This window comes from Colobus angolensis, unplaced genomic scaffold (genome assembly GCF_000951035.1).
Source record: "Colobus angolensis palliatus isolate OR3802 unplaced genomic scaffold, Cang.pa_1.0 Scaffold440, whole genome shotgun sequence".
NCBI lineage: Eukaryota > Metazoa > Chordata > Mammalia > Primates > Cercopithecidae > Colobus > Colobus angolensis.
Genome location: NW_012117822.1, coordinates 1,189,205 through 1,199,510, shown reverse-complemented (window position 1 = coordinate 1,199,510; position 10,306 = coordinate 1,189,205). Strand labels below are relative to the sequence as shown.

The 10,306-nt window shown below is 41.1% G+C and overlaps 1 protein-coding gene across 1 annotated transcript in view; it reads right to left on the bottom strand.

The window, feature by feature from the left end:
- Window positions 1–2,584: 2,584 nt before the first annotated feature.
- KCNB2 (potassium channel, voltage gated Shab related subfamily B, member 2) overlaps window positions 2,585–10,306 on the bottom strand; it is a 405,717-nt gene continuing 397,995 nt past the window's right edge. The window contains exon 3 of the mRNA XM_011957428.1: window positions 2,585–4,988. Coding sequence (XP_011812818.1) covers window positions 2,835–4,988 — 2,154 coding nt within the window. The 3' untranslated portion in view covers window positions 2,585–2,834. The remainder of the gene's footprint in view (window positions 4,989–10,306) is intronic.

Here is a 10,306-nt window from a genome sequence, read left to right as displayed (position 1 = left end):
TTATTTTTAAAATATTTAAACATATGGAATATATAAAAGTATGAAGTAAAATGCAGCATTTACATGAATTTTTAGTGTAAAACATAAGACTTCAAAAGAACTCTGTGCTTGGGACATTCCCAGACCATTCCAGGGACACATGTTTATTCTCTGCATTATGTGCAGTTCATGGAAAAGGCTTAGGAAGTGCTACACAAGTGCATCCTGGGAGCCTTCAGTCCCCACACTGCCTCCTTGTGAAACACCGAAGTCAAAGATGTTTTTTAGAGGAGCATATTCTTTTTTCCCTAGCTGAAGACTTTTGGCTCAGAGGAACTAAGAAAAATGGAAGGATGAGCTTTCCATGGGTTGTACTAGAAAATTCTCTAAAACTTAAAAAAGTACCTTAGAATGAAGAGAAAAAAGATTTTGGGGAGGATGCTTCTAGGGAGGAATGTCTAGGATTCTTTGACTAGGCAAGCTTTCTAATATTAAACATTCTGGAGCAGTGTTCTCAGCAGAAGGCCTAACAGACATAGGAAAGGTGGGCATCAGTCAACTCTTAGCACATTAAGACAAGTCCACTTATACAGAAAGATGAATAAAAAGAGTTGAGATTCATCAATAAGAGACGTTTGAAAATAATTGCTTTATGAGGCTATGTAAATAAAATGATTTTCATAAATTATTTGCTATTCATCCAACAGCAGATATACCTGTTTGACCTTGAAAAACTATAGATAGAAAATTCAAACACTCTATTTACAAAACTGATCAATATTTAGCTTTAGACACTGAAATAAGCAGGAGTAATGTAAATATCAACGATTAATGACCATAAACTCTTAAAGGTTATGTTTTGAAACAAACATGAAAATCACTAAGAAATTCTAAGCACAGTGAAAAAAGAAATGTTTAAAGTTATTTTTAGCAGTAGGTCTGCTTGTGTTTCAACTAAGATCAAAACTTGTTTTCTTATCTGAGATATAATGACCAGATTCTGTTAATGAAGAAAGGTTTTTCTTTAAAGTCTTAAATAAGAGTCTAAATATTTGGGCTATTTTTTCCTTTTAAAAATAAAATAAAATTTAGAATTTTTTCTTTAAACAACAAATTGTGCTTGAAATTTGACCCAGCATCTTCCTATTTCCCTGAATTTTACACACACACACACACACACACACACACACACAGATGTGTACAAAGTGCATTAGGCTGAGGCAAAATCTGGACCTTCCTGGGAGACCAAGGAATCATATTAAAGTCTTATGGGACCTTGGAAATAATTTTGTCTTGATTTTTACTGGGGCAAAACTGAGACCAAGAGAGGTTGTACAGGTTTGCCTAGAATCACATATCTGGTGATTGCAAATTTGGACCAGAGCCTTGATTCCTGTGAAGCAACGTGAATTAAGATGAGCTGGGTTCTAGCACAGACTTCACCAACAGGGCAATCTCTGGTCAGTGCCTTCACTGCTCTGGATTTCACCGTTCCCAGTAAAAAACTCTGAAAGTCATTTTGAACAAAGAGAGTCCCAATTACCCCCTGAAAAGGTTGGAAATGCAAGGGGGTGTTTCTAGTTGCTGTAATTATAGGACGGTGTGACTGCCATCTGTGCTCTGGGTTCTGTAATTCATATCCAGCAAAAGGAACAACTTCCTCCCACACATTGCAGTGTCCCCCCACCTCACATCCCATGTTGAGAAATATAGGGTGACCCGTTACCATGCCTGGGCTCTTTTCGTAGCAACTGATTTCCCAGCCAACTCTATGAGTGGCGGTGGCAATCTCACTTAAATGACTCTGCTTTTAGTTTGTCAAGTCACTTTTTGGAATTTCCATTTTGGCATATCTGTAGTCTATTTTTAGAACTTTAGTTAGAAAAGGTTATGTTATTTTGGATACAAGTGGAAAATACAGTCATCTTTAGGTGGCCAAAATGCATTTCTTAAAAGAACTAATTTCCAAATGTAGACTGCCATTAAAAAATTTAATTGCATGATATAACCTTTTAAATAATTTCAGGTTTTTAAAAAATGCATTCCTGTAATCGGCTGTGGCATGATATATAACTTATTGGCAAAATTTCAAATATTTTGATATCTGGTCATTAAATCTTGCCTATGTCTATGATTTATAAATGAACCACAAATGCCACAACTAAGCAGAAGCAAAAAAGTAAAATGCAGCCTATGAATTATATCACAAATAAATAAAAAATACTGTATTCCTTTAAACAAATGTACTTATAAGAGCTTTATAACTCAAAGCAAGATATGCGAGATGGTTTAAGGAGAGGTTGCAATTTTGCAACAGGAAGTCTGTACAGCTCCTCCAGGCAGTAGCTGTGAAGGAAATACCTGTGTCTCAGAAACTTGTTTCCGTGTGTTCATGACACTTTCGCATCCAGGCCCCATTATTTACAAAGTTATGCATTTTGCAAGCTCACAGTACCTTATTCCTCATAATTATGAATGCATGCAATGACATTTCATCCTTTCATATGAAAATTCTAAGCTTCATTGTAACATAAATGTTAAGACTTGAAAATCGGCCTACAATTTGAAATGAAAGGATCAAAAATGTCAGACATTGCAGAATACTGGTTCCTAATAGAGCTCTTTTTATTTGTTCACTGTTCTTCAGTCATTTTTGTTGGTTTGTTACAAAATTCAGTCTTGACTCTTTATTTAAACAGTATTTAAGCTAAACTGTTCATGCCATGCAAAAATAACATTTTATGCACTTTTTTTGGGGAAGGCTTCCCATTTTTTTAGTTCACAGGCATTATTAACCTCATTTTTAAGAAACAAGTTTTTTTTTTTTTTTTTTAATTTATTGCTTTTGTAACTAGTCACATGCTGGTTTCACGTGTGGGACAATAACCTGTGTCTCCTGGGTTGGAATGAATTTCTGGGGCAAACAAATGGTTTTCCATCTTGCACCCTTCTTGACTGTCCTTTTTGACTTCACTCACAGCATGGTAAATGTCTTGCCTACAGTTGTGACCTGTGTCCTGCGGGGAGGAAGAGCCCACACTGCCCTCTTCTCTTAAAGGGTCTCTCCCATCACTAGGCTTATCTGCAAAGCAATTTGGGCTGGAGTCCACCTGCTTCTCCTCCCTTGCCCCTGGCAGCTCTAAGAAGTCTTCGTCTTCACCAGTATCTATTTCAGTGAAGCTCCTCCTCTCTCTTGAAGAGAAAGGGAACAGTTTCTGCTTGGGAAACCTGGGGGACAGCCCTTTGGAAGGTCCCTGACAAGGTGCTGAAACCTCAGCACCCAGCAAGGGTCTGTCTCCCTGGGAGGGGGTTTCTTCTAAGAGGATGGTACTGATGTGCCGCGGGGTGGTGAACGAAAAGTCAGCTGTTGTGACTGGCAGTGGCCTGGCTGTGCTGGGCGGGGTCTGTGGTGCACTGCCTCTATTTTCCTTAAAGTTCACTTTGAGGGATCTGGACTTTAGTGGCTTACTGCCTTTTAGAGAGCTCTTAGGACTGTCGGTGGCATTGTCAGACTGCAAAGGACTATGTAGCCCACACTGGGAGCCACTGGCATCGAGGTTCACAGTTATGTCGACTGGGGCATACTCCAGCATGCCATCCCTGGCAGCAGGCCCTTTCTCTCTGGATAGAGTTAGAAACGGGGGGCCCCTAGCTCTTTGGTGCTCTTCTGTCCCTGGGAGGTCTGTTGGGAACTTCATCTGCAAGTGAGAGGCGGAGGGCGGCGGCAGGGGCGATCTCTCTGTCTCTGTGAAGTCGGTGGCACAGCTGGTGAAGCTGTCGATGCTGGAGGTGCTCTTCATGTCCACAATGACCTCGGTCTGTGCCACGGCCAGCTGCTCCTGTGGATACACCACTTCTTCCATTTCAATCTCTTCTTCATATGCAGATGGCCTCTCAGGCTTTTCTTGGCAGTCTGTGTTTGGGTGAGAATGAGGCTGTGTCTTGGTGATTTCATTGTACAGCATCTCCAGTTTCTGGGCACTCAGATGCTGTGGGCTGGAGGAAGACGTGTTGTTCAGCTGCTCGTGGGAGTCTTTTTGGCTAACCTCCTGGTACTTATTCTCGAAAGACTTGTTGGAGCTTGTTTCCGACAGAGCTTTCCTGGCCCACTTCCACCTGCTTGGCGACAGGTGATTATCGTCGGCGGAGTCCTTCGTGTTGGCGGACTCACCGGCCTTCTCCACAGCCACATCTATCAGTTCCATACTTCGCGCAAAGGCATCTTTTAAGTTCATAGAAACGATGCTTCCATTCCTTTTGGCCCGCTCAAGAGCCTCCCTCCTTTTAATTGCTTTCTCTTGGCGTTTCTGCTCTTTGTAAAACTCAGAAAAATTGTTCACAATAATTGGGATAGGAAGGGCAATAACCAGAACCCCAGCAATACAGCACAGGCCTCCCACGATTTTCCCTAGTAATGTCTTAGGGTAAATGTCACCATAGCCGACAGTGGTCATGGTGATGGTGGCCCACCAAAATGATGCAGGGATACTGGTGAACTTGGTAGCATCTTCATCCTTCTCAGCAAAAAATACCAGGCTGGAAAATATCATTATCCCCATGGCCAGAAACAATATCAACAAGCCCAATTCATTGTAACTCCGCCTAAGAGTGAAACCCAGAGACTGCAGGCCTGTCGAATGCCTGGCGAGTTTCAGGATCCTGAGGATGCGCATGATTCGGAAGATCTGGACCACGCGCCTCACGTTTTGGAACTGTAGCACGCTCTTGTTGGACTCCGTGAGAAAAATGGTGACATAGTATGGCAAGATGGCCAGCAAATCAATGACATTCAGTGGGCCTTTGAAGAACTTCCATTTATTTGGTGAGGATAAGAATCGCAAAAGGTACTCCATGGTAAACCACGCAATACACACAGCCTCCACGTGTGCTAATTGGCGGTTGTCATTGAGTTGTCCAAATTCATCCGTTTCCTGTAGCTCCGGCAGTGTGTTGAGAGACAAAGCAATGGTGGAAAGCACGATGAACAGGATAGACACAATGGCCAGGATCTGGAAAAGAGAAAAGTCCAAGTCAGCAAATCCTCTTAGTTGCTTAGGCAGTTAGGAGACAGACGGGTTGCTGATTCTTTTACTAATATGGAATGCTCCAAGTTCTTCCAAGAAGATTATAAGAAGGTAATTTTACAACTTAAAATTCCCTAACTAACACAAATACTTCACTTAGAAGCCTAATGCACATTTAAATTCCATTCCCCCTCCACGCTCATTGTTCTTAGGAACATGTGTATAGGCATCGACCATTTGGATGAGGGCCACATATGGCTGGAATAGTTTTTGCGGGGAGTAATTATCTCTCCTCTCTTAGTTATCTGTAATTTTTTTCTCTTAACCACCTGGTTTGTGCTTTGTTAAGGGAATTGTCTCACACGCCACATAAGCTAGACAGAACTGATGATCTCTAGAAATTTCATTCTACAATTAAAAATATAAACTCAGACTGACACCTGGAGAGAGAACATGGCACTCAGTACAACAGTGCTTCTTCTAAGAATGGATACTATTCATGTGGCAAGCACTGACATCAGAACCAAGTCAGTATGGCCTTTGTCCTCAGATGTGTGGACTTCTGGCCAGCATCATGTGGAAAAGGATATACACACTAACTTCAAAGAGTGCAGGAAGGTTTCATAAAGAAGAGTTTGAAGAACATCCCTGATGATTTCACTGCAGGGCTAACATTCCAGGTGGCATGATGTCAGACATGGAAGAAAAGAGGAAGAGCTTAGAATGAAGTAAGGAGAGGACTAGTGACTGGGTTTTAGAGTCAGGCAATCTGAGCTCTGACCCTGGCCTTACTACTTATTGGGTGACCTTGGGCAAGTTATTTAACTTCTCTGTCTCAAAGTACAGATCTGTTGAATAAAGCCAATAATTATAGCTACTTCTTACCTAGTTTAGGTCTGGCTTGGTTTCATCTGACCTTTGCCAGTGACCTTGGCAGGTGTCATTGGTTTCAGTTATCATATGTAGCTCTGGGAAAAATATTCTGACAGTGACTGTTTCATTTAGAGACTGAACATCTAGTCAACATTTCCAAGGGCAGTGATTAGATACTTTAACGCCACACAGCTCAGTACACATTAGATTGTTAAAAAATTAGTTTACTCTCTAAATTTCTCCACTTCTGGGTTATTCTCCTTTCACTTCCTCCTTTCTCCTCTTTACGTTTTTTTTTTTTTTTTTTTTTTGGCGGGGGGAGAGGAGCAGGGAGAGGGGGAAAGGTCTTGCTGTGTCATCCAGGCTGGAATGCAGTGGTGCAATCTCGGCTCACTGGCTCACTGCAACCTCTGCATCCCAGGCTCAAGCGATCCTCTGGCCTTGACCTCAGTCACCTGAGTAGCTAGGACTACAGGTATGCACCACCACGCTTGGCTAATTTTTTTTTTTGTATTTTTCGTAGAGACGGGGTTTCGTCCTGCTGCCCGGGCTGGTCTTGTGATCCACCTGCCTCAGCCTCCCAAAGTGCTGAGAGCCACTGTGCCTGGCCCCTTTATATCTTTCATTGTTTTCTTCTTCCTCTTCTTCCAACTTCCATCTTTCCTCCTTAAATTGCTATAAAGTGAAACAATAGTATAATGCATTTCAGACTGTGTTGCAGAGTAAATAAAGATTTACGGACCTTTAACTTAATTAGTATTTTATACTTTTTTTTTTCTTAGAACTACGTTAAATACTTTCTACTTGAGAGTACTTCAGAATTTCCTTTAAAAATATGGATCAGTGAATCACAATAGAAAAATAAAGGTCCTCTTTAACTCCTCTAAGAGGCTGTGAAGGCTAAAGTTAGAAACTCCCTTGAGAAGATTTAGATAAATCCCTGGCTAATAGATTCAGATGGTTTTAAAGGCAAGTTGGGAATGCTCACCTTGAATGCCAACCCTCAGAGGCCAATGGCAGGGTAACATGTACCATATTCTGCCACTAAAATATTCCTGAAAAATCAGTGGTCAGATCCCATCCATTCCTGTGCTCTTATCATAATGAACCAAGATATTTTTTGGGAGGTCACACTGTTGCTAATGTATCTTTGGGCATTTTAAGTATTGGGCTTACTGCCATTCTTCTTGTACTGACAATCCATACTCTAGATTTTCCATATCTAATCTGTTCGTTTGTTAATTTTGAATGCATTTTACTGATGTTTACCACTTCAAAGAGAGGAGAGAAGTAGAAATGCAAACGAATCCATTCTATTGTCTTCCACCTTTTGGCAAAGGATAAAGGGAAAGGTCCGAGGGTGCCTTCAGTCCTTGATTCCACAATCAGAGCTAGACTGTAGGTCACTTTACTTCTGCAGCTAATTTTGGGAAATAATGACAGAACACAGTAGAGCCCTGCTGTAGTCTATTGTCTAGTTGGCCACAGCTTAACAAATATGACCACTTTAACACTTGGAAATTTGGCTTATGCGCAACAGGACTTAGGGCACATTCTTGAAGACAAATAGTTACTAAAGGAAAAACTAATCATTCAAGCCCTTAGCCGTTCCACATTCACGTTAAAGAGAATCATAGTTACTGAAGTGCATTATTATCTGTCTCATGTTGAAATTCAATTTGTCAAAACCCATTTGCTCTCAATTTAGAGGAAGGACTTATTTTAAACATCTTGTGAAGCTTGGAGCTCTCCCAGAAAGACATCACTTTAGACAAATGATTCAATAAATACCAAGGTGATGTGTTGGTGCAATGAGCCAAATGCAAGTTTATTGTCTTATTGTAGAGTTTTCTTTTTTTTTAACACAATAAATATAATAAATGTGAAATTTTGCTTTAAGCTTGAGGATGCACTTCAAAACATGAATATTTACTTTATAGCAAGCTCTTATAGAACTTATGTGGCAGGCCAGGTCTCACTAACGCAGGTCTCCATAACAACTGTTTCAGCCCTGACTGAGTGGTTAAGTTATATACTAAAAGCTCAAACAGCCAATGCCCTTATATAAAGGCTGGAGTGTAACAAAAGCCCACCAAGAGTTTTGCCTGGACCTTGAGGCATGACAAGATAATGAAGGAAGTCTTAACAGGACCTGTCTAGGACCCCCTTACTGGGGGTCTAAGGAAACTCCCCAGGCCTCCACAAACAAGTTTTCTGGGGGTCTGAAGGAAGTTCCCAGACTTCTGTGATTTAGCAGGAGACAAGGGTAACCACCCCAGCACCTGGACCCATTTAGATTAGGTAAATTTACTGAGGCTCCAGAGGAAGGTCTTTAGGACTCAGGCCTTTGTTATAGATTAAAAGAAGTCAATCACTTTTGTCTTTAGATGAATGCACACTTACACGTAGATATATAGCTTAGAATGTATATAAGCTCTGGAAAACTTTGTAATTTTGAGTTGGTCTGGGGATAATTTCCAGGCCTTCTCCCTGGTTACAGAAGTAAACTCCCTCTTTTCTCAGTTCCTCTGCATTTCATTACTGGGCCATGAGAATAAGCAGCCTGACCCTTGGTTTGGTCCAGGAACACTTAGGTATTGCTTCGCTTACCACAACCATTCACAGGTTAGAATCTCACTGTCTCAGGTGTTTTTTTGTTTGTTTGTTTGTTTTTGAGACAGTGTCTGGCTCTCTTGCCCAGGCTGGAGTGCAGTGGCACAATCTTGGCTCACTGCAACCTTCACCTCCCAGGCACAAACGATTCTGGTGCCTCAGCCTCCCAAGTAGCTGGGAATACAGGTGTGTGCCACCATGCCCAGCTAATTTTTGTATTTTTGGTAGAGATAGGATTTCACCATGTTGGCCAGGCTGGTCTCAAGTGCCTGGCCTCAAGTTGATCCACCCACCTTGGCCTCTCAAAGTGGTGGGATTACAGGCATAAATCACCATGCCCCACCTGCCTCAGGTTTTTAATCCCTTTCACCTCCAACAACTGACCTCTAGAGCTGGCAGGAGTGAACTATTTCAGCTCTAGCAAACAAAAATATGTGTGCATATGGCCAGGGAAGTGGAGATTCCAAACAATTAACTGCGTGATGTTGGTTAAACCCTTTGGAAATTTGGATTAGGTCATCTGCAAGGTCACTTAACCTCCAACATTTGGTGATTCTCTGTCTAAACTGAAACATTTCACTAATTCCAGTCATGTCTGTCAACCAAACCCAGGACAAGTCACAACTGATGCTGTCATTTTAGTTGAATGTCCAAAGTAAAATTTTGTTACATAATGAGCAAAACATTCAAAAGAGAAGACTGAAAAACATTGCGCTGTGTATGTTCTAAACATTTAGTTACTGAGAATAGACATTCTTTCTGGATACAACCTTTATTTCCCCCTTGAATCACTTGGATGATTACGTGATTTCTTCGCTTAGACGCAGACATTTGCAGGATCACAGGGAGTTCAGAAGAGGGCTCCCAGCACTCGCATTAGTAGGTACCAACATTGGCTGTATTGATTTCTGTTTGTGGGAGGAAGTAAAGCAGCCGGAGACCTGCCTCAATTGAACCAGCTTGTTGATTTTAGTCCTTTGAAGATAATGGACGTTTTGTGGTGGAAAGAAGCATAGGACCAGCAATTCAAACACATGGTTCTACCTCCGCTTGCTGCATGCACAAGCCAGGTCCCTCTCTGAGCTTCAGTTCTCTCATCTGCAAAATGAGGTGCCTCATACTTGCCTCAGTTGCCTCAGAGGGTTATTAAGGCTCAAACTGGATCATGTGCATGAAAGCATCCTGCTAAAGAATGTGATAAGTGTAAGAAATGCTGAAGATACGTTTGGAAAATGCCTTTAGCCAGCATTGGGAAAGAATGAAAAAAACAACTATTTATCTCCCAGTTAAATACAATTCCAGAACTATTTAGTGCTCATTTTTAACACTTTCAAACACATTCACCTAAGCAATGGTTTGCATGACAAACCTAGACAATTGAATCTTTTTTTCCTTAGGACTAAACTATCTAGTTTGCAGTGTTTACTAAAAGAGTTAAGCTGAGGTTTCTCCAGGTGAACTTGACCTCTCTCATGTCTTAAAATATGTTTTTTATAAAACTGTGTGTGTGTATGTGTTCCATGTAATCAAAAGTAAAGCCCCACAGGAAGGTAATAAAAGATCATAAAAATGTAAACTTAAGAATGCTGTATATTCCATTTAATAAATATATATTCGCAAACATAATTTGTTAAACCACCACATACACGTACATACAACATCTTAGATATGTGGAGATCTAGAACAAAATAAAAAAGTGGAGGTGGCTCATGCCTGTAATCCCAGCACTTTGGGAGGTCAAGGCGCACAGATCACTTGAAGTGAGGAGCTCAAGACCAGCCTGGCCAACATAGTGAAACCTTGTCTCTACCAAAAAA